The sequence below is a fragment of the Urtica dioica genome, chromosome 11 (assembly GCF_054948205.1).
Source record: "Urtica dioica subsp. dioica isolate 48M chromosome 11, U.dioica_male_clone48M_v1_H2, whole genome shotgun sequence".
Lineage (NCBI taxonomy): Eukaryota > Viridiplantae > Streptophyta > Magnoliopsida > Rosales > Urticaceae > Urtica > Urtica dioica.
In genome coordinates this window covers 15,459,471-15,484,456 of record NC_142766.1, presented here as the reverse complement: position 1 = coordinate 15,484,456, position 24,986 = coordinate 15,459,471, and the positions used below count along the sequence as shown (strand labels likewise).

General features: G+C 38.9%; 3 protein-coding genes across 3 annotated transcripts; all 3 read right to left on the bottom strand.

Annotated features, from left to right (window-relative positions):
* Positions 1 to 120: 120 nt before the first annotated feature.
* LOC149381598 (uncharacterized) lies at positions 121 to 1,675 on the bottom strand. Its single transcript, XM_089601388.1, has 3 exons — positions 1,506 to 1,675; positions 1,218 to 1,416; positions 121 to 1,008 (listed from the first exon to the last, which is right to left on the bottom strand). The coding sequence occupies exons 1-3, from the start codon at positions 1,673 to 1,675 to the stop codon at positions 121 to 123; spliced, it is 1,257 nt and encodes a 418-aa protein (XP_089457514.1).
* Positions 1,676 to 2,032: 357 nt separating this feature from the next.
* LOC149381597 (disease resistance protein RPM1-like) lies at positions 2,033 to 3,814 on the bottom strand. The gene has a single exon (XM_089601387.1). The coding sequence runs from the start codon at positions 3,812 to 3,814 to the stop codon at positions 2,033 to 2,035; it is 1,782 nt and encodes a 593-aa protein (XP_089457513.1).
* Positions 3,815 to 16,815: 13,001 nt separating this feature from the next.
* Positions 16,816 to 19,476, bottom strand: LOC149381596 (disease resistance protein RPM1-like). Its single transcript, XM_089601386.1, has one exon. It carries the CDS (start codon positions 19,474 to 19,476, stop codon positions 16,816 to 16,818), a length of 2,661 nt encoding a protein of 886 aa, XP_089457512.1.
* Between the last annotated feature and the right edge of the window lie 5,510 nt (positions 19,477 to 24,986).

Genomic DNA, 24,986 nt, shown 5'->3' with positions numbered 1-24,986 from the left:
AATAATTGGAGATAATAATCAGATGATATAATTTCTGTTTACCTTCACATAGTTGAGGTTTTTCAGTTGTCGGAGCGCAGGGACCTCTTGAAGCAACGGGCATTCGTATATCTCAGTGTGTTAGAGGACGACCAAAGCTCCTCTCCCAATCTTCACCACCCTCAGATTTCTTATTCTGTTCAATTCCAGCCAACTCAGCCTCTCCAGCTTCTCCAACTCTCTCAAGAGAGCGGCTCCACCAGGAAGGGCTTCCACAGTCGAGAGAGTTTGAAGGCCCTTAAAACTATCGCCGAAGCCTTCTTGTAGCCTCACTCCGATGACCTCGTCAAAGGCTGTTTTGCTGTTTTGGTTGTCACTGTACGCCAATATGTGTTTTACGTTTTTGAGCTTGTTGATCTCTTTAGGAAGCTCCATTATCAGTGTATCTACGACGTCCAATGAGTACAGCTTTTGCAACTTGCTGATGGATTCGGGCAGAGGCTTGACGTTCGACTTCTTCAGGCTCAAATATTTCAAGAACAGCAATTTCCCGAGCTCTTTTGGGAGAGTTTCGATCCGCGAGCTTTCAAAGTCCAACACCTCAAGAAGCTTGAACTTTTGAAACAAAGAAGCCATGAAAGAGCCCGTCAATTGCTCTTCGGAGGTGTGGGAGAGGAAAAGAGTTCGAATCCCTGTGGTTTCTACATTTTCTAAGGCTTTCTTAGCATCGCCGGAGATTTTCAAACGGCGACCTTTGCCTCTGAATTTAGAGGTTTTTACATCCCAGATTTGACAAATGCTCACATCTTCGGCCCTCGATGAGATCACAGTGTGCATTAAATCATGGATGCGGTAGTAATTACCTTCTCCATTGTACTCTTCAAATTGATCGAACGAGATTAAATTTCTTCTGACAAGATCGGCCAAGTATTCTTCGGCCACCTCTTCCAAAGTTTTGTCTCCTTCGGCCTTCAAAAAACCTTTGGCGATCCAAAATCGGTAGAGTTGTTCGTCGGCGATTGAGTAATCCTCCGGAAACAGACAAATGTACATGAAACAAGGTCTCAGTGAGTGTGGCAGGTTATCATAACTAAGGGAAAGGATTTTGTGAACTCGTGTCAGCTCGGAGCTCATCCTGATCTTGGAATCAAGATCGCAAAGAACTTTTTCCCATTCAAAGACTGTCTTCTCTTTCGTCGCCAATAACCCAGCAATGGCAGCGATAAAAAGAGGCAGACCTTGGCATTTACCAACGATCTCCATGGAAGATTACAACAGCCCGTCGGGGTAACAGCTAGAAACTCAGTTCTAAAAGCCGTTTTGCAGAACAGCTCGAAAGCCGGTGTTTGAGGCCATGGTCTGATGTGTCGAACAAGATCTCGAGGCGAGTTTTTACAGAAATTCGAGATCGAGCTGTTCCGGGCCGTGATCATGACTCTGCTCCCATTGTTGTTGCGAGGCAGAGCAAGCTTTATTTCGTCCCAAAAGCCCCCTCTTCCCACACATCGTCGAAAACAATGGCGTACCTCTTTGTTCGCAGTTGGCTCATCAAACATCCGATCAGGTCTTCCACCGTGTTGGCTCCGCGTGGTCCCACCTTTAGCTTCTCCGCCAGCGTTTCCAGAATCTTCGCGAAGTGTCCCATCACGGCTAAGTCGTCGAACACATTCTTCGCGAGAGTAGTCGAGTTGTTCATTGATTGTTCACCAATAAAGAGAAACTAGATATCTATGAGCATTTCTCTTACAATGTCAAGGCTAGGATTCAAGTTGCATTAGACGCTAATTTTTGTTTCGTTTTATTCAGCGTTCTGTTGTACTTGAAAATTGTTTTTTTTTTTTTTTTTTTTTTTTTTTTTTTTTTCAAGATAATCTATAATACGTACTCCATCAGATAACAAGCAGAAAATACTCAAGTAAGCTTTCATTTTGCAAAATAGCAAATATACTAGCGAAAGATACACAAATGACTTTTTAGCACTAGTTACCGAATTGCACGATTACCATACACGGTTAAATTACATGAAGTTAAATCCATATTTTATATCACCTTTTTATGAATTAAGTTTACAGTTATTCAAGAACAGCATTTTTCCAAGTTCTTTCGGGAGAATTTCGATCTGGGAGCTTTCGTAGTCCAACACCTCAAGAAGCTTGAACTTTTCAAACAAAGAAGCCATGAAGGTGTCTGCCAGTTTATCGTCAGAGGCATGGGAGAGGAAAAGAGTTCGAATCCCAGTGGTTTCTACATTTTCTAAGGCTTTCTTGGCATCGCCGGAGATTATTAAACGGCGACCTTTGCCCCTAAATTTCAACAATTTTGCGTCCCATATTTGACAGAAGCTCACATCTTCGGCCCTCGATAAGATCACGTCGCGCATCAAATCGTGGACGCGAATGAAATTACCTTCTCCGATGTACTCTTCAAATTGGTTCACCGAGATCAAGTTTCTTCTGACGAGCTCGGCCATATATTCTTCGGCAACCTCTTCCGAGGTGTTGTCTCCTTCGGCCTTCACAAAACCTTCTGCAATCCATAACCGGTACAGTCGTTCATCGGCAATTGAATAATCCTCCGGAAATAGACAGATGTACATGAAACATGGTTTCAGTGAATGAGGCAGATCATCATAGCTGAGGGAAAGAATTTTGTGAACTCGGGTCAGCTCGGAGCTCATTCTGATCTTGGAATTAAGATCACAAAGAACTCTTTGCCATTCAGAGAGTGTCTTCTCTTTTGTTGCCAATAACCCAGCAATGGCTGTGATAACAAGTGGCAGACCTTGGCATTTACCAACGATCTCCCTGGAAGATTCCAACAGCTCTTTGGGGCAAACGCCTTGACACTCAGTCCGAAAGGCCGTTCTGCAGAACAGCTCGAAAGCCGGCATTTGAGGCCAGGGTCTGATGTGTTGAACGAGATCTTGAGGCGAGTATTTACAGCGATCCGCGATCGAACTGTTCCGAGTCCTGATCATGATTCTGCTCCCATTGTTGTTCTTGCAAGGCAGAGCAAGCTTTATGTCGTCCCAAAAGCTCTCTTCCCACACATCATCGAGAACAACAAGGTATCTCTTTGTTTGCAGATGGCTCCTCAAACATCCGATCAGGTCTTCCACAGTGCTGGCTCCGCGTGGTCCCACCTTGTCGTACGGCTGGGACACTGTGACCCACGCTCGGGCAGATTCGAAGTGTCGCACCACGGCTTTATCGTCGAATACATTCTTGGCGAGTGTGGTCTTCCTGACCCCGCCTTGGCCCACCAACGAAATCACCACAAACTCTGACGGACCTTCCACCAGCTTTTCGATGACCTCGCCCCTCACAGACTCGACTCCGACAACTTCCTCTTCCTCTAAGAAGAGCGATTCCAACCAAGGGTCAATGCGGTCTTTGCCGGCCCATCCCCGACTCGGCCCGGCCCGATCCAACGGTCTCAAGCCGTATCCCACACCCCGGCCTTTGATGTCAAGCAACGACCTCTTTATGGCCTCAATCTCCGACGCAAGCTTGCGACGGTGCTTCAGAGATTTGACTCTACGGACACAGCCAAAGAGCCCTTTCTGGTAGTGGAGTTCAGTGAGATGGTAACGATAGTTGTCGACGAGGTCTTCTATGCGATCGGCTTGAACGCGGATCTGGTTCACCCACGCTTTCACGGCGTCGCTCGTCTCTCCAGTCTCCGAGTTGGCTTCAGCGTCTCTCAGCAGAGGCTGGATTATCTCCAGCTCCGCCTTTAGGCTCTCGACCTCTCCATGGACTCCTTTCAGCGATTTTACTTCTTCGATCAGTAAATCTGCCAGTTTCTCGATCACCGGAACCAATAACGCTTCCATAGTTTTTGATCAAATTGACCGGCGAACTTCGTCTGTCGTCGAACTCTCTTGCCTTTGTTAATGGTTGACTCGAATAATATTCGTCGCCAAAGTGCTGTGTGATTTGTCGTGTTTTGGTTTTGGATCGCCATTTATATTTCACTGGCTACGTACGAAATATTTAGTAAAGAGAAATTTCATTTTTTGTAGACCAAGTTATGAAAATATCTCATTTAGACTCGTTAGTTAAAAAATATCCAAAATTTGATTTTTGTATCAATTTTGGACGAAAAAACCCTTAATTCAAAATAACTCATCTCTCCATCTCTTTCCATCTCTTTCACTCTCACTCTCACTTTCTCTCCACACCAAAGAACACCAAATCCGACGTGAGCCCCATTCCGACGCCTAACCACACCAAATCCGACGAGTTTCAACGTCCACCACACCAAATTCGACCGAATTGGAGGTGAATTTTTTATTTTTTTAAGGTTGATTTGAATGAGATTTGGAGTTGAATTTTTTTTTTTATAAATCTGGGAATTTCCGATGAAGATCATCTGAATCCATCGGATTCGGTCGGATCCGACCGAATCCGATGGATTCCGATGATCTTCATCGGAAATTCCCAGTTTAAAAAAAAAAAAATTGACCTCCAAAGATGGATTCCGACACGTTCTAATCATAGCGCAACCAATTCGAAGGTGACAAGAATTGTGATGAAGAGGATTTAAAAATGAGAGGAATATGGGTTATTTGAATTTCAAGGGCATTTTTGTCCGAAAAGTGTCCAAAAGTCTAATTTCAGATATTATTAAACTAATGGGTCTAATCTTGATATTTTCATTGTTTTTAGGTCTAGAAAATGAAATTTCTCTTAGTAAACGACCCTATCATATGATAAGACCCTCTTTATATATATGGATTTTTGTTTTTGCCCTTAAAAGTTTCAACATTTTGTTTTATGCGCTTAAAAGTTTCAGGTGAGTACCCTCTTAAACAAATAATACCTCATCAATACATCCTTTTCTTTTTTTTATTTTCTTTATTTTTTTAAAACAAAACAGCTCATTTTGAACGCATATTGAAAAGAAAAAAAAAACAGCGTACGTGCTTGGTACAGGGTTCTCGCTTGCACACCACACCAATCATCGAGTGAAGCTTCATTCGGGCGGTAGACATTCCGATGGCGAAGTCGAGTTCCGACGACGGCGACGATATTGACGGTGCAAAAACTCAACCCCTAAACAAATTAGGGCTTTGTGTTTAGGTAGTTTCATAAATGAAATTTTTATATTTCGAGTTTGATACTTCTTTTTGTTGTGTTAGATTGAAAACTTCGTTAGTTTTGAACCAGAAAAATATGTATCCAACTCTATGAAACTTTGATTGGAAAATATTTTCGAATGTTGAAGATGATCGTCGAACTCTACTGATACTGGTAATTTCCAGTAGATCAGTAGAGCAGTAGAGTTCCGGAGGTAGAGCAGTAGAACAGTAGAGTTCCAGAGGTAGAGCAGTAGAGCAGTAGAGTTTAATTTAAGCAGTAGAGTTCCAGAGGTAGATCAGTAGAGCAGTAAAGTTTGATTTAAGCATTAGAGTTCGAGAGTTAGATCAGTAGAGCAGTAGAGTGACATAGTTATATCTCATTAACAAAGTAGATTTATATAGTAAATTTATTATTATCCGTGAGCTTTCGAAGTCCAACACCTCAAGAAGTTTGAACTTTTGAAACAAAGAAGCCACGAGAGGGTCTATCAATTGATCGTCAACAGTATGGAAGAGAAAAAGAGTTCGAATCCCAATAGTTTCTACATTTTCTATGGCTTTCTTAGCATCACCGGATATAATCAAACGGCGACCTTTGCCTCTGAATTTAAAGGCTTTTGCATCCCAGATTTTAAAAAAGCTAACATCTTTGGCCTTCGATAAGATCACATCGCGCATCAAATCATGGACGCGAAAGTAATTACCTTCTCCGATGGGCTTTTCAAATTGGTTGAGTGAGATCAAGTTTCTTCGGACGAGCTCCGCCATGTATTCTTCGGCGACCTTTTCTGAGGTTTTATCTCCTTTCGCCTTCAAAAAACCTTCGGCGATCCACAACCGGTACAGTTGTTCATCGGCAATTGAGTAATCCTCCGGAAATAGACCAATGCAGGTGAAACATGGCCTGAGGAAGTGAAGCAGATCGTCATAACTGAGGGACAGGATTTTATGAACTCAGAGTCAGCTCGGAGCTCATTCTGATCTTGGTAAATGAATTTTAATTACTTATTGAATACTATGAAATCATTTTTTTTTTTGCTCGGATCAACACTATGAAATCATTCATTACTGATTGAAAGTGTTTATACATAATTGTTCCATGCATCATGTATAATATTGAAAAATTAGTGGTTTAAAAAAAAGGATAAGAAAAAAAGAAAATTACAGGATCAAGGCCACTTGAAACTATGTCAATTAAGAAATAGTCAATTTTTACTTATATTTTAATAACTGGGCATGTTAGACAGTTTTTAATAAATCAATTTACTTTTTTTGTTATTCTATTTCTAACTTGTTTTTAATTAGATTTTAGTCTGATTTTTATTACTTTTTGTTCCACATTGAACAGTTGACTTTCCTATTTTAAAGAAATCTATTTAATTGCTAATTAATCTTGAATTTCCTTATTAAAAAAGAAATTAATCGGTTTTTGTTTTAATTTTATATTTTTCGTTTTTTTAATAAATGCTAAATAGATTAGCAGTCTTTTTTAGCGATGATTTACCTTATTTATAGGGTATTAAGTATAATTCAAAAAACGTGTAGTTTTGTTTTAAAAAAAACACACATGAGTTTCTATTAGTGTCGATTTAAAATAAAAATAAAAAATAAAAACAGATCCATTAACATAAACATTAAAACAACAATTGATGCGGAACTTGAACTTTTTTATTTTTTTATTTTATTTTTAAAGCCTCGTTAAAACCTCTCAAGTGCAAACTCATAGGAAAAATCTCGAGGGTGGAAAGAGTGCCTGATACATCTCATTAATGAAAGACTTCAGCCCAACAGTGTCCCGGATACAATCCGCTATTCCGGGCCACCAAACTTTGTTCATACAATTTTGAAAACCAAGCTTCGCTAATCATGCGCAGCCTCATTAACAACTCAGGACAAAAATTAAACTCGACTATCGCAGAAGTCATTAACAGCTTTAATATGCCAAGAGGCCGAGGCATTGGGACTGTCTATCGCGTCACGGATGATGCAGCAGAGACCAATCTTCCCCGTGTTATTATTTATAGCAGCGTCAACATTGGCTTCGATTGATTGTCCCATCCCGAAGGAGGAGGATTCCATATCGAAATACTTGTCCGTTGGTCTCGGTGTGTGACTTTGCCTTGGTTGAATTGACGTTTCCCACTTGGAAGGAGAGAAGATTTGGAACTGAGTTGAGAGAGAAGAAAGACGACTTTGACGTATTCTTTCAACAAAACAAGAGAATGTAACATTATTCACGTCGTCTAGTACTTTATAATTCTTCATTCATTGAATTCCATTCATATGATTCTCCATTCACCATTGTATTGGAAATACACAACACTCTCCGTCATAACCTTAAAAAAAACAAAAATTATCAAGAAGATCTATAATAAAAAAATTATGGATTGTTCTAATAAAATATAAAAAAAAAATCCACAATATGAATACTATTAATCTAGGATCGAACAGATCGATCAAGTCAACTGGTTCAAACAAGTCGACCGTGCCGATTGCTAATTTTCCATAATAGTTGACCCGTTCGTTCATCTTCGTTCTAATGTGAAAATTTCAGTAAAAAAAAAAAAAAAATCTAAATCACACACGTAATATATTTTAGAGGAACTTAAACTCTGAACTTCAAAATACTTACTTAGTAACATAAATCTTTCATAAAATAAGAGATTTGAGATAAACTTACAAGTTTTATGTCGATATCTTCAACTTGTTGAGTTCAACAATGGAAGCCTTGAGTTCTTTTTCAAGATTTTTGAAGTTGGAGAGGATGATTTGGGTGTGGTCTACATTAAAGAAGATGAAAGACTAATGAAAAAAAAAAAATTGGATTTGATTAGGGTGAGTACTTCCCATTAGAGATGATGAAATGCTTATGAAAGAAGTTTTTTTAATTTTTTTTTAGGTTAAATTCGTTATTTTTTTTATTTCATATATTTTATTTTTTTTAAAATGGTATTGTAGGTATTTGAATTATTTCATTTAAGGAGAAGATTAGCCTTGCAAATTGTTTAGCTAAGAAGTTAGTGATGTAAACAAAATCCATTATAAGGTCATTCTTTCAAAGAATTCGAACATACTCACAGCTTCCTAACACCACAATCTATCGCATAAACAAAAACAGAGTGTTTCATGTCATCCATGGAATGTCTTTTTTGTTGCTTTATAGTCAAATTTGATTTGTATAATGCAGAAATAAAAAAAAATGTGAAGACTCTTATTTGTGGAATTGATGAAAATACAATCCCAATTATTTCCCTTTGCAGCTGTGATAAGAATATCATTATTGTGATGAGCCACCAACGTCACCAACAATAATTTTATCAAAAAATTGGCCATATAAGCCACATTAACGTTGGTAATTGTGTTTTAGCCAACATTTGGTAATTTTTTGTTAATAGCCAATACGCCTACGTGGCATAATATTAACCGAAATTCTTTACTGAATTGCCCTTATTAATTGCGCTTTCATTTTAAATTGAGGCAGTTTTAATTTGAAATGTACCGAAATGGAAAGTAGTGTTATGGACGTGTTGGCTCTTTAATATCTGTTTTAATATTTTTACTCATTTATTTTTATTTTCGGAATAAACTGTTTTGGAAAGCAGTTATTGCATTCCAGTTATGTTGGACGTGTGTATCTATTCGATTACTCTTAGCGGTTTTTTTTAGAGAAGTTGTTTCTATTTCGGTGGCAGATTAGAATATACACTTTATTTCAAAATATTTAGCAGTTATTATCTTTATTTTTTAACATTAATCGCGAAATATACTGTTATTTGACCGCCTAATATACTTTTATTTAGCATTAATCGCGAAATATACTGTTATTTAGCAGATTAGAATTTTTCCAGTTTTATTTACATATTTACAGAATTTTTTCCAGTTTTATTTACAAGACTGTAAATGTGATTTACATTTACAATGAATATACTGTAAATATGCTTTGTATTTACACGAAGATTCTGTAAATCAGTTTTGTAATACACGAATATATTGTAAATATGCTTTGTTTTTCACGCATATACTGTAAAACTTTTTTTGTTTTTACACGAAGATACTGAAAATCATCTTTGTTTTACAATGCTTTAAGATGAGTATACTGTAAATAACTGTTAATTAACATCATGGTGAATATACTGTAAATAACTGTTAATCAACACATACTGTAAATAGCTGTTAATGAACATCGTATTAACAATTATTTTTGAAAAAAATAACCAGAGCCAAAATCTCAACAAATTCACAATAACTCTGCAAATCTCATACACCCAAAACCACCATCATTTTCGATGAAGAAGAAGAAGAAGAAGAGAAAAAAAAAAAAAGAAGATCATGATAATCCAAGAATTCCTCTAATCCCAATTCTTCATCTCTCTCGTCGAGCATGACCACGGCGGAGAACAACATGGCCGACATCATCAGAGTGGACAAATGAATATTTTCCTCATTTACACGAATTGTTTCTTCTTCTGTCATCTTCTTTCTTCTCGTTGCCTCCCCGGAGAAGAAAGAAGATGACAGAAGAAGAAATGATTCGTGGTGGGTTTGTCGGCGAGGGTTCATCTCTGAGATTCTGTGCTGCGTTGTTTTGAAGGATTTTGTGGTGTTGGTCATTTAATTTCGATTGTTAATTGACGGTCCCTTGATTTGTGCTAGTAATTACTGACCGTATATTTGGCTATATTTATTAGGCCGATGGGCGGGAACGGTTATGGGGACATTTTGGTATATTTGTACGTGTTAATAAATTGGGTTGGCCATTTACCCGAAATTAACAGAATGTTGGCCATATCCAAAACTGTATATTTATAGGAGGCTATTTAGCTATATTACCCTAATTTTATTGTCTTTTAAACAACAATAATTTTGTAAATAATTTTGTAAACAACGTCACCATGTAACTGAGAAATTGTAGTAGTAGTGAACGTGGAACCAACAATAATTTTATTTGACCTGATACTCTTGTGAGATTTATTTTAAACAAATAATTAGCTAACTAAGCCACCAAAACTAGAAGAATTTCTAAATAGTCAATATTTTGTAAATTTTTTGTAATAGCCATTTTGTAAATATTGTTCATATGCAATAAAAAAAATATTATGAATATGGCGATTTATCAAAAACTTACTAAAAATTGGTTAAATGACAAACTAAAAATGTAAATAACGCTCTATATATATATATATATATATATATATATATATATATATATATAATGTACCATATTTTAAATGTTAATAAAGTTAAACTGATTGAGCTTGATTAATTGTAAGGGGTCTAATCGCTCTTTTATGGGATGGATCCGAGCCTCTAATGTATGCGATCATTTTGGTATCAGCTATCCCAATTAAGCAATAAAGAGTAAAGGTTCAACCATCAATTGTTCGAATCAATTTTATTATACTTATTGACCTGAGTGAGAGAGAAGAAGGAGAGAAGATTTATGAACTCGAGTCAGCTCAGAGCTCATTCTGATCTTGGTAAATGAATTTTAATTACTTATTGAACACTATGAAAAAAAAAAAAAAAAAAAAAAGCAGATCCATTAATAAAAAAAAAAAAAAATTCTGAATATGGCGATTTAACAAAAGCTTACTAAAGATTGGTTAAATGGCAAACTAAAAATGTAAATAACGCTCTATATATATATATATATATATAATGTACCGTATTTTAAATGTTAATCAATCGCTCTTTATGTAAGGGATCTAATCGCTCTTTATGGGATGGATCCGAGCCTCTAATGTATGCGATCATTTCGGTATCAGCTACCCCCATTAAGCAATAAAGAGTAAAGGTTCAATCATCAATATATTGTTCAAATCAATTTTATTATACTTCAGTATTAACACTTTAATATTGATCAATTATACAAACACGAGAGTAGAATGAGATGTTTAGAGAAGAACAAGTCAAAGGAAAAAAAGCATTCCCATATCACCAAAATACTAGAAAATTATTGTTTTGAATGCCAATTTACTCATTAGATTGATTTTGCAACCACGTCACTAAAAAAAGAGTTCATAATTAGCCCTAATAAAAATAATGCAATCTTGCTGATGTCATAGCTAAAAGTTGTAGCGATACAACCCTTAAAATGATACAATTGTTTTCGCAGACGAATAGAGAAACAAAATGGTTTATCTGTATATTTCAAATTGTTAAAGAGTCTTGTACCAAAAACAACCGACCTACGAACTTATTTACATAAGATTAAAACAAGATCTGCCAATACAAAATTTGGCTATTTGGTACACAATAGGGATGTGCATGGCAAAAGAGTTCCCAGTGGAAAATCTATTTCTCAATGCAGCAGATTAAAACCCAAGCTAGGGTAGAGCATTTTGTTCCATTCAATTCTCAAATCAGAATGGAATTCTGTTCTTATTTGGTCTGATAATAAAGTGAATTGTATGATTGATTCCGATTCTTATGTTCAGAATTTTCCAGTGATAAAGACACTCGACCCGAAATGAGAATACGAGTTTGAACGCAAAAATATACACGCGAAAGATATACAAATGGAATTTTAGCACTAGTTTTCAAGATCTGAATCGGAGATTTAGGGTTTGGAGATCGAACTTCAGAGAGAAGAGTCGAAGAAAAAAGAAAAAACCTCGAAAATGTTTTCATTAATTTGAAAGAAAGGAATACAAGGCTATATAAAGCCTAACGGTAACTAGCATACCGAAAAGACAATAAAACCCATCACTTACATAGAACAAGTAAGGGTAAAAGCGTAAAACAACAAAGGAAAAGTTAAAACGCTGAATATCAACGCTGACCATAACGACCACGCTGACTAAAGCTGACTAACAAATACAAAGCAAAGCTCTGAATCTCAATACTCCCCCTCAAGCTGGACGAAAAATGTCTTTGAGTGCAAGCTTGGACATAATTGAACGCAAAGCTGGGGCTGAGAGCGGCTTCGTAGATGCGTCTGCAAGTTGATGCTGAGATCGAATAGGTAACAACTTCACTTCTCCACGTTGCACATGATCACGCACGAAATAGAGATCAATCTCTATATGCTTGGTGCGTTCATGGAACACGGGATTAGTGGCAATGTATACGGCTACTTGGTTATCACAGAACAAAACTGCAGGACCTCCTGGTGTAACATGGAGATCTCGTAACAGTTGCTGCAACCAAAGCATCTCACTAGTGGCAAACGCTAATGCCCTGTACTCGGCTTCTGCAGATGATCTTGACACCGTGCTCTGCTTCTTGGACTTCCATGCCACCAGGCTATCTCCAACGAACACGCAGAAACCTGTTATGGATCGTCTTGTGTCTGTGCACGTTCCCCAATCAGCGTCAGTGAAGCCCTTCAACTGTGTAGATGAAGAAGAAGAGAAGAATAACCCTTGGCTAGGAGAGCTTTTAATGTATCTCAAGAGCCTGTGTGCAACCTGCAAATGAATGTCACGAGGTGCTTGTAAAAATTGACTCAGAGAATTTACTGTAAACGAAATATCTGGACGAGTGATGGTCAAATATAACAATCGACCAATCAAGCTTCTATAATGAGTTATATCTTCCAAAGGAACACCATCACTGGAATTCAAAACAATATTTGGACTCATGGGTGTAGGAACCGGTTTTGAATCTAGACAGCCATAGTCTTCTAGAATTTGTAAAGCATATTGTCTTTGGTTTACAACTATGCCAGTAGGACTGGCTATCTCCAATCCAAGGAAAAATTTTAAAGGACCTAAGTCTTTAAGTTTAAACTTGGATTGAAGATAGGTCTTTACTGAGTCAATGACCTTTTGATTTGGTCCAGCAACAATTATGTCATCTACATAAAGTAATATAAGGACAAAATCATTTGCAGAACCACGTGTAAACAAAGAATAATCAGATTTAGATTATGTAAACCCAGAGCCACATATGGCGTTTGTGAAGGTGATGTTCCACTGCCGAGACGCTTGTTTCAAGCCGTATATCGATTTGTGCAGTTTGCACACAAGCTTCCCATCACCATGTCGTTGCTCCCCTTGTTTCTCATAACCCATAGGTAAGTCCATATAGACTTCCTCAAACAAATCACCATTCAAAAAAGCATTGTTAATATCTAACTGTGCTAAGAACCAGTTTTGTGAAGCAGCTAAGGCTAATAAGACTTTGACAGTGGTGAGCTTAGCTACAGGAGAGAATGTATCAATATAATCTATTCCCTCTCTTTGATTATACCCTTTAGCCACTAATCTGGCTTTGTGTCTTGACAGTGTCCCATCAGAATTGTATTTGTTTGTGTAAATCCATCGGCATCCAATGCTCTTCTTTGATGGTGGTAGTGGGACAATAGACCAGGTATGATTGTCTTCCATAGCCTTTAGCTCTTCTAACATTGCTTGTTTCCAGTGTTGATGCTTACAAGCTTGGTGATAATATTGTGGTTCATAATTATCTGAAATAGAAAGGACATAATTCTGAAAGTTTTGTGATAGAGAATCATAACTACACACACTTGAAATATGGTGAGGAGAAGGAACTTTAACACCTGGAATTGTTTTGACAATACTACAATAGTAGTCTTTGAGCTTAGTGGGTGGCAATCTTAGCCTGTCTGATCTTCTTAAGTGTTCACAGGATTGAGTATCTTGACTCATATCCACTTGCTCAGTGTTGGTGTTGTCAATAGAGGCACCAGTACTTTCAGTAGTGGGTTGTGGTATCTGTTCTTCACCATGCTCAACAATCACATGGTCATCATTAGGATACCTAACAACAGCAGGCATAGGTAAAACTATATTTGGAAAAGGATCAGTGATCATGTTTTTCACTTTTTCACTGTGAAAAGGAAAAACAAGTTCATGAAACATAACATCACGAGATACAAATATGTCTCTAGATTGTAGGTCAAGTAACCGGTATCCTTTGATTCCAGGTGGATATCCAATAAAGACACACTTCCTTGCTCTTGGCATGAATTTGGTTCTATGTCCCTGCAAAGTAGATGCAAAAACTAGACAACCAAAGACACGCATGAAGTTGTAATCAACATCTTTTCCAAATAAAATGTTAAAGGGACATTTATTGGAAAGTAAAGGGGTTGGTGTCCTGTTGATGAGGTATACTGCTGTCAGAACACACTTTGACCAGTATTCAATAGGAATTTGAGCTTGGAAATATAGGGCTCTTGACACATTGAGGATATGTTGATGCTTGCGCTCCACCACCGAATTTTGCTGAGGGGTTTCTACACAAGAGTATTGGTGTAGAATGCCATGCTTGGAGAAAAAATCTGCGAAAACTAATTCCTTGGCATTATCTGATCTAAACTGTTTTATAGTGCAGGAGAATTGGTTTTTGACCATAGCACAAAACTTAGGAATCAGGTAATGAACATCTGTTTTATTTCTCATGAGGTAAACCCAACAAAACCTACTACAATCATCAACAAGAGTGAGAAAGAATCTATATCCCGAGTGTGAGGTAACAGAATATGGACCCCACACATCACAGTGGATAAGGTCAAAGTTCTTGTCAGACAGATGATTGTTAGAGGTGAAAGGCAGTCTACGTTGTTTAGCTAAAGGGCATATATGACAAGGATTATTTTTATCAGAAAGAGTATAAGAAAGCTTAAGTTTCAGAGATTCCAATCTCTTGTATGAGAGATGGCCGAGCCTGTTGTGCCAAGTATGAGCTGTAACATTGCTGACATGAGTAGCTTGATCATTCCTCAGCACATAGAGCCCCTCATGTTCTTCACCCTTGCCAATCATCCTCTTCTTCAACATATCCTGTATAATGAATTCACTTTTTGTAAAGGACACCATCACAGTAGAATATAATGTCAAAGAATGTACTGAAATCAAATTAAACTTGAAATCAGGAATAAACAAAACATCTTTGAGCATCAGATTCATGTTGACTACAACATCACCATAATAATGTACAGGAATCACTGTATGATTAGGCAAAGTAACAGTAGAATTCTTCAAGATTTTCATACTAGAAAAAAGACTCCTATTCACACATACATGGCGTGTGGCTCCTGAATCAACTATCCAATTGAGATTAGAGAGAGCTATACAACCTGATCCCTTATTTAAACAGCAAGAACCTGTATGGAAAGACGTCATGTTGATGTCTATGTGACCTTCTGGTGGCGCTGGAGTGGTGATCTGATTTGAGAGCATGTTGATGATTTGGTGGATCTGATCATTTGTCAGATTTGCCATTGTGCCTCCACCTGATTCTTGCTTTCCATCAGTTCCACTTGCAGTCACGTTCATCTGGTTCTTTCCCTTGGGTTTGTATCCCGGAGGATATCCATGGAGCTTGAAACACTTATCTGCAGTGTGGTTGGTCATCTTGCAGTGCGTACAAAAGAGCCGCTCCTTCTTGTTGTTAGGTTTCTTCTGATCATTGAGAGCCATCGCCACAGAATTGGATTGGTCTTGGTGAGTCAGATTGTTGTGGCTCACTGACCTCTGCTTCTCATCTTGGCACACCATGGAAAAGACCTTATTGATTGGCGGTAAAGGATCAAGAAGAAGGATCTGGCCTCGGACAGTGTTGAAAGAGTCGTTCAATCCCATCAGAAATTTCATCACATACTCATTTTGCATGAAATTGAGTAGATCCTTCGATCCTCCACACGAACAGACACATGGCGGCTTGTAGACACTCAGTTCCTCCCAAAGAGTCTTGAGTTTCGTATAGTATACGCCAACAGAACTCTGATCTTGGACGAGGTTCATGATTTCTTGCCGAATCTCAAAGATCCTAGGGCCATTGCTCTGCTCATACCTCTCTTGAAGATCCTTCCACACATCAGTTGCTGAATCGCTGATGACGATGCTCGATGCGATTTCTTTGGTGCAGCAATTGAGAATCCAAGATATGACGATGTTATTGTTCCTTTGCCAGGCATTGAGAAGACCAAAATTCGATCCATCTGACTTGTCTATCGATCCATCGATGAATCCGAGTTTGTTCTTGATAGAGAGCGCCATTCTCATCGATCGACTCCAAGAATGGTAATTCTCACCATTCATTGGTTGAGTAACCAAGATCATCCCCGAGGAATCTGAATGATGCAGGAAATAGGGATCAATGATCTCATCGCTCGAAGTTTTCTTCACAGCATTTCTAATCGCCGACATCTCTTCGGTCATTGATTCTTCAGTCGACATTGTCGCAGAACAAGAAAGAAATCAAGGAGAGAGGAAGATGATGTACAGGATTTCCGATCAGTCTCAGAGAAGCGAAAGTCGCTCTGATACCATTTCAAGATCTGAATCGGAGATTTAGGGTTTGGAGATCGAACTTCAGAGAGAAGAGTCGAAGAAAAAAGAAAAAACCTCGAAAATGTTTTCATTAATTTGAAAGAAAGGAATACAAGGCTATATAAAGTCTAACGGTAACTAGCATACCGAAAAGACAATAAAACCCATCACTTACATAGAACAAGTAAGGGTAAAAGCGTAAAACAACAAATGAAAAGTTAAAACGCTGAATATCAACGCTGACCATAACGACCACGCTGACTAAAGCTGACTAACAAATACAAAGCAAAGCTATGAATCTCAATACTAGTTACCGAACTGCACGATTACCATAACGCTGTTAAATTACATGAAGACAAGATCAACATTTTATATGCATCACTATTATTATTGATGAAGTTCACAGTTATTCAAAATCCAAGTAACAATACACGAGTACAACAATCTTTAAGTAAAAGAGACTAATCCACCACAAGTTTGCCGCTGGCAAATGAGCAAATAAATAATTGGAGATCATAACCAGAAGATATAATTTTCGTTTACCCATGCATAGTTGAGGTTTTTCAGGTGTTGGACAGAAGGGACCTCTTGAACCTCCGGGCATGCGCGTATCTCAAGCTGTTCGAGGACGACCAAAGCTCCTTTCTCAATCTTCACCGCCCTCAGGTTCCCCAAGTTGAGCAATATCAGTTTCTTTAATCTTCGAAACCCGCCATCCTCGAAACACAACTCCTCTCCCTCGTATGCATCATCTGACAGCTCAAGTCTCTCCAAGTTAGGCAATCCCATCAACACCTCGATCGCCTCGCCAGTCAGCCTCGATGATCCCAATGCTAGTCCGCGGAGCCTCTTGAGCTCAGAGATCCAGGCCGGAAGCCTCTCAAGCTGGCCGTTCATCATGAGGTCGAGGAGCCCAAGAGGCGGGGATGACACGTGTTGCAGAGATAAGAGTTCCGCCTTGTTGGCTGCAATTAAACTCAACCGTTGGAGGCGGTTCAGTTTCCCGATGACGGCGCAGAGAGCGCAGCTCAGGTCCGCGGTCAACCCCACGAAGTCGAGCCACCTCAGCCTCTCCAGCTTCTCCAACTCTCTCAGCAAAGCGACTCCCCCGGAACGGGCATCCACAGCCGAGAGTGTTTGAAGGCCCTCGAGGTTACCTCCAAAGCCTTTTCGTAGCCTCACTCCGGTTGCGTAATCGAAGCTTGTTTTGCAGTTTCGGTTGTAACTGTACGCCAATATGTGTTGGAGATTTCTGAGCTCGTTGATATCTTTTGGAAGCTCTGTTATCAATGTGTCTCTGATGTCCAACGAATAGAGATATTGCAGCTTGGTGATGGATTTGGGCAGCGACTTGAGATTCGTCTTCCTCAAGCCTAAGTACATCAAGAAAAGCAATTTTCCAAGCTCTTTTGGTAGTGTTTCGATACGTGATCTTTCAAAATCCAACACGTTGAGAAGCTTGAATTTTTCAAACAAAGATGCCAAGAAAGATTCGGTCAGTTGATCGTCGGGGGTGTTGGAGAGTAAAAGAGTTCGAGCCCTAGAGGTTTCTACGTTTTCTAAGGCTTTCTTAGCGTCGCCGGAGATCACCACACGTCGACCGTTGCCTCTGAATTTCGACGCTTTTGCATCCCAGATTTGACAAAACTTCACATCTTCGGCCCTTGATAGGATCACATCGCGCATCAAATCATGGACAGAAAAGAAATAACCTTCTCCGATCGATTTGGATCCGTCGAGTGAGACTAAGTTTCTTCTGACGAGCTCGGCCATGTATTCTTCGGCGACCTCTTCCGAGGTGTTGTCTCCTTCGGCCTTCACAAAACCTTCTGCGATCCATAACCGGTACAGTCGTTCATCGGCAATTGAATAATCCTCCGGAAATAGACAAATGTACATGAAACATGGTCTCAGGGAGTGAGGCAGATCATCATAGCTGAGGGAAAGAATTTTGTGAACTCGGGTCAGCTCGGAGCTCATTCTGATCTTGGAATTAAGATCACAAAGAACTCTTTGCCATTCAGAGACTGTCTTCTCTTTTGTTGCCAATAACCCAGCAATGGCTGCGATAACAAGTGGCAGACCTTGGCATTTACCAACGATCTCCCTGGAAGATTCCAACAGCTCTTTGGGGCAAACGCCTTGACACTCAGTCCGAAAGGCCGTTCTGCAGAACAGCTCGAAAGCCGGCATTTGAGGCCAGGGTCTGATGTGTTGAACGAGATCTCGAGGCGAGTATTTACAGCGATCCGCGATCGAACTGTTCCGGGTCGTGATCATGATTCTGCTCCCATTGTTGTTCTTGCAAGGCAGAGCAAGCTTTATGTCGTCCCAAAAGCTCTCTTCCCACACATCATCGAGAACAACGAGGTACCTCTTTGTTTGCAGATGGCTCCTCAAACATCCGATCAGGTCTTCCACAGTGCTGGCTCCGCGTGGTCCCACCTTTAGCTTCTCCGCCAGCGTTTCCAGAATCTTCTTCGGGTCGTACGGCTGGGAAACTGTGACCCACGCGCGAGCAGATTCGAAGTGTCGCATCACGGCTTTATTGTCGAATACATTCTTGGCGAGTGTGGTCTTCCCGACCCCACCTTGGCCCACCAACGAAATCACCACAAACTCCGACGGACCTTCCACCAGCTTTTCGATGACCTCGCCTCTCACAGACTCGACTCCGACAACTTCCTCTTCCTCTAAGAAGAGCGATTCCAACCGAGGGTCAACGCGGTCTTCGCCGGCCCATCCCCGACTCGGCCCGGCCCGATCCAACGGTCTCAAGCCGTATCCCACACCCCGGCCTTTGATGTCAAGCAACGACCTCTTTATGGCCTCAATCTCCGACGCAAGCTTGCGACGGTGCTTCAGAGATTTGACCCTACGGACACAGCCAATGAGCCCTTTCTGATAGTGGAGTTCAGTGAGATGGTAACGATAGTTGTCGACGAGGTCTTCTATGCGATCGGCTTCGACGCGGATCTGGTTCACCCACGCTTTCACGGCGTCGCTCGCCTCTCCATTCTCCGACTTGGCTCCAGCGTCTCTCAGCAGAGGCTGGATTATCTCCAGCTCCCCCTTTAGGCTCTCGACCTCTCCATGGACTCCTTTCAGCGATTTTACTTCTTCGATCAATAAATCTGCCAGTTTCTCGATCACCGGAACCAATAACGCTTCCATAGTTTTTGATCAAATTGACCGGCGAACTTCGTCTGTCGTCGAACTCTCTTGCCTTTGTTGACGGTTGACTCGAATAATATTCCTCGCCAGAGTGCTGTGTGATTTGTCGTGTTTTGGTTTTGGATCGCCATTTATATTTCACTGGCTACGTACGAAATATTTAAGTAAATGACCCTATCATATAAATATAATAAGACCCTCTTTATATATAGCTTGGTACATTATCACTTGTAGCAAGTTTGGTAGCCAATCAACGCAACTCTCTCTCTCTCTCTTTATATATATACACAATTATTTTTAAAGCGGGAGTACAATTTTGCCTTTTTTTGCCCTTTACTTTTTTATCTCTCTTTTTAAAAAGGGTTATTTTGTCTTTTCCATGAATATATTATATGGGACCACTAAATATGTATCATATTTTATACTTATCTCCACGTATATTATCCTCTTCTCGCTCTGATGACTCTGCCGTTGTGTATATATATTATTATTAAATATGTTAATTTATATGTACCGGTTATATTACATATTAGTTTATAATATATATATATATATATATATATATATATTGTATGCATATAAACTAACTGTTAAAAATGTATTATGCGTACGTACATATAAAACTTAACTATTAGAGTTATTAGAGTATGTAAAATATAAAATTCTATACGTGCATATAATTTAATATATATATATATATATATATATATATATATAATGTTTGGTGATGTAATTTATTTATTTTTCTATACAATTTACATATTAAGATCAAAATTAATTATGTGAAAGTGTAATGTTTACACATTAATATTAAAATTACTCTAAAAATACTAATAATATTTCTATGTATCAAAATTTACTAGGAGAAACAAAAAACAATGTTTTAATTATGATGTTAAATAAAAATTTGAGATATTATTAATTTCAAAAAATATTAAGCGCTGTTATAATAAGTTAATCTATAATGGTTAAAATATCAACAATAACTTGGTCACATAATAAAAAGATATTAACAATGTCTCAAATAAAAAATATGTTCACAATAAATATATTTTTTAAATACTTTACGGATAATTTACAAGATTACCCCCTGAACTCGCGTGTGATTAACAAAGTGCACTCTGTACTCGGATTTTCAACAAAAAATACTCCGAACTCAGGTTGATGTTGACTTTTACCCCTTCTGTTAAACATTTTCAGTTACCGTCCAATTGAGGTGCATGTTTCACTCACGTGAGCTGAGTATGGAGTTGGAATTATCATTATACCCTTCGGAAACTAATAAAAACTAATAATTTATGTCAACATATGAACATAATCGGAAACAATTACAAAATTATTTCGAGTAAAACAACCCAAAATCTCTGTAACCCTAAACCCCCAAATCGCGCATCTCGTCGATCTTCAAACCCAAATCGCGCGTTCTCGTAGATTTTATAACTCAAATCGTGCGTTGTCGTCGATCTTCAAACCAATCTTCTCAGCCCAAAACGAACCCATAATCTCAGATTGTATACTTGTTTCTGATGGATTCGTCGTCGAATAGTGCATTTACAGCAAGCGTCGACGAAGCAGAGTGTGTGGAGAGTCGTCGGAGTCCTCGTTGCAAATGCGGTCTGTTGAGTGTCGAGCGCACGTCATGGACGTGTGACAACCCAAGTCGAAGGTTTTACGGTTGTTCTAGATACAAGGTAAGGGTTTATTAATATTTGTATTCCTGGTTGTCATCTGCGTATCACTTGATTAATTGAGGACGGTGATGGGTTTTATTCGCAGAAAAATGTGGAAGCTGGTTGTGGCATGTTACAATGGATTGATCCGAAAATGTGTAAAAGGTCTCTCCAAATTATCCCGGGTTTATTGAAGAAAATAAATAAACTGGATGAGGAGGGAATGAGTGATGAAGACGCGAAGAAGAATATTGTATATGAAGCCAGTTGCGAGACTAAGGAAGGGAGCCGGTTGATTCTAGCAGAAGTCCTTAATATTAACGCCGATGTGTATCAAGTCCGTGGTGAGATGAAGGAAGCGAAGGAAGTGAGTGTGAAACTGATTGCAGAAGCCCATAAAATCAAGAACATTATGTTAATAATGGTTGCTGTATTGGTTTATGCGTTTTTTTCAAATAGCCCCAAATTGAATATGTTTAATGGTATGTGTGTAATGGTATGTGTAACTGTGTATGTGTAATTGTATTTTGCTGTGTGTAATGTTAAAGTTTTATTTGTGATCATATACTTGCATTAGTTAGCATTCCATTTGATCAATCAGGTTTCTGGTATTTTGCTGGTTAATTTGCATTCCATTTCAACCAAAAGTTATCATTCCATTTGATCAAACAAGATAGTAAGAAATTACAAACTTTGCATTCCATGTCCAAAAACTGAAGAAACCATAAGTTTGACACACTAAGTACATATAAATCAAGAGTAATTATATCATTTCGAGACCCAAACGAGCCAAGTCTACCAAAATGCACAAAAAATCTACCCAAAAGAACAAAATATGATTGTAAGACCAGTAATCCCACTTCATAACTTGTTCACCATAATATTGTGGTCCAAAAACACCAGAATCAGAACAAATTCCTCGGTTCTAATACATTTCGTCTCGTTGGAATCCTGTTGAGCATCGGGCTACGCTGTAATTGTATACATTTCAATTGATTAGATACATTGCTATTTAAGGTATCTATAAGGTAATGTATTTCAGTTCTGATAGACTTACCCTAGGCTGTGGTTGTTGAGTGCCTTGACTACCTGCTGTTTGACTGCTTTCACCTTCAGCAGTACCTCGGTGAGCATGTCTAGCAGCTTGATGTTGATCTCTAGTATGTCTTTGTTGTTGCCTCTGCAAGTTTATTAGAAATTAGAAAATCTTCACAGTTTTTTTTGTAGTTAAGAAAATAGATGACATGTTCTTCTTGTGTCCTCCTAAAGCATGTCGTTAGGTTGTGATCCGGTTTTCCACATCCAGAACATGTAACCGTGGCGTATCTTTGAGTCATCCTGGTTCCACCCGGTGGAATAACCTCATCATGTTCTACTCTCATCAATTTCTTGGGTCTTCCCGGCTTTGCTCTATTTGGCGGCATTCCCATAGGTGTTAGACCTGTCTTAGGCCACTGCTCGATAGGCTTCATCGGAAAGATTTGGTGTTTGTATGCCTTCATGTACGTCTCCTTTTTGTAGCAATCGTCGATATAAATTTCTACTTTCTGCGATCTTTCCCATATACATGCAATGACATGTGCACACGGAATCCCTATGGATGGTCGGACTTGTTGAATCATATAAGTAATAAGGTAACTACTTAAAATAATGGATACATTTCATGACGTACCTGATAAATCCCATCGACAACATGAACAGGTTCTTGTGCCTAAGTCAACTGCGTACATGCTCTCATATATGTTCTGAACTTGATACTTAAAACCCCCGGACCAGATTGCTATGTTCGCACCACTACTGATTTTATTCTGTTCAACGATTTTGTAAATCCGAGGACCAATGTCGCCCGTCCATTTCTCTGCTGAATCTCTGCAAAAGGTAAATCCTAATTCTCTCTAAATAGAGAGAATATGTCTTCCTCTAGCTAGCAACACGGCCCGAGTTCCATTAAAACTCTCGCAAAGGTTGTTAAGCAGGATGTCGCACTTTGGTGTTGTTCTGAAATTGCTTTTGGCCCAATTACGGGGGTTTTTATCAAGTAACCAATCATACGCGTCTTGATGCTCTGCTTTGATCAATTCCATTTCTTGAAAGAACTTTGGGACGGAATATTGCTTTGCCGCTGCCATTACCTTGTTTTTAAGAAATTGACCTTTGAAAACCTGACATTGAATCAAGAATTTAGTATTTAAGTGAGTGAATCCATCAAGACATCAATTAATAAAATCAAAAAATTAGTAAATTACCTTCGTGAAATTGCTTTGCAGATGCCGTGCACAATGTCTATGCTCTGCCTGTACAGAACCCTCTTCCCACATCCCACTCAGTGCTTCCTTTAACCCCTTCTGTTTATCAGTAATAAATGTCCAATGATGTCCATTGTGTATGCACACATCGTCTCGCGGAAAGTTTAAAAACCATGCCCACGACGATTTGCAGTCGGACTCAACCACTGCAAACGCTATAGGAAACATGCTGTTATTGGCATCAATGCCAATGGCCGTCAACAACTGACCTGTGTGATGTCATTTTATGTGACATCCATCCAAACCGATAACAGGTCTACATCCTTCAACGAAACCAACTTTACAACCGGCATAACAAATATAGAGCCTCTTGAATATAGGATTACTTTCTACATCGGACTCGGTTAGAAACTCGACCGTGGAACCAGGATTGGATCTCCTGATCTCAGCCCCGTAGTCCCAAAACTTAGCGTACTGCTCTTTGTACGAGCCTTCTATCACCGCATCAGCGAATTTCTTTGTCCGGTACGCCTTTTGTCTCGAGCAATTCAAGACTAAGTCTTGTTGTACCTTGTTCATGAAGCCAACAGCAGACCAAGACTCGTTTTCTGATAAGGTTGGCATATACTTTTTACACAACCATCGTGACGTAGCAAACCGGTTTTCATTTGTTCTCGGGCCTGTGTGTTCAGTCACGTACGTCTTTATCGCGAATGTGGTTGTCTTACCGAGAAAAGAGGCATAACATAACCATTTGCACTTCTTATCTTTACAAACAGCTCTAACTCTGTTTGAATCGTTGACCTTAAACTTGATTTCCTTCTCGGATCGGATAGAGTGCTCTCGAATAGCATCTTTGAATACTTTTTCACTAGGAAAAGTTAATCCTAGTTTGAGTTCTGGTTGTGTCATATCTGTGGCTTGTCTAAACTCCTGGAATTTGGGAAGCACCTTCTTCCAAACTGAACGACGTTTATCGTTCTTCGCTTCTTCTTCGCTAGACGAGTCCGAGTTCTTCAAGTCTATATCATCTTCGTCGTTGTAGTCACTATCTGTAACAGAGACTGGTTCGTCATCATTGAGATGCATTTTACCTTTGCATGTTAGGCCTCCACCTATAGCTGCTCCGTCAACGATCACGTCGTCGTCACTCATCTCAATTAGCTCGCCTACGATGGACATCAAGGCCTGGTCTGAATCAAGCAATACAAGCTCATCGGAATAAGCGGGTATGACGTAATACAATGCTCCATAGTAGTATCCCAAGTCTTTAATGAGTATCCCGTCGATCTCAACTATCGACAATCGATCCATGTCCATGTAGTCTACAAAATCTACTTTGCTTTCGACGTAAGACAACCGATCATTCACCAATTTCATTTTACCACCATGGTGAATTTGAAATGTGAACTTACCAGACCCATTCACTGTAATCAAACAAAAAAGTAAATAAAACACGTTACATAAAGTCATCTTAATCAATAAACAAGTAAATAAAAATAGGATCCTAAAACATATTAGATAAAGTTTAATCAATCAATAAACTAGTGAATAAAAGGATCCTAAATAAAACATATCAGATAAAGTTTAATTA

Excerpts from the sequence above, each read along its gene's own strand:
- LOC149381598 (XM_089601388.1), bottom strand. The coding sequence starts at position 1,675 with ATGAACAACTCGACTACTCTCGCGAAGAATGTGTTCGACGACTTAGCC. Across the intron at positions 1,417-1,505 it reads AGCCAACTGCGAACAAAGAG|AGTCATGATCACGGCCCGGA; the intron begins GTACGCCATTGT and ends CAATGGGAGCAG. Across the intron at positions 1,009-1,217 it reads GATCGTTGGTAAATGCCAAG|GATTACTCAATCGCCGACGA; the intron begins GTCTGCCTCTTT and ends CTGTTTCCGGAG.
- LOC149381597 (XM_089601387.1), bottom strand. The coding sequence starts at position 3,814 with ATGGAAGCGTTATTGGTTCCGGTGATCGAGAAACTGGCAGATTTACTG.
- LOC149381596 (XM_089601386.1), bottom strand. The coding sequence starts at position 19,476 with ATGGAAGCGTTATTGGTTCCGGTGATCGAGAAACTGGCAGATTTATTG.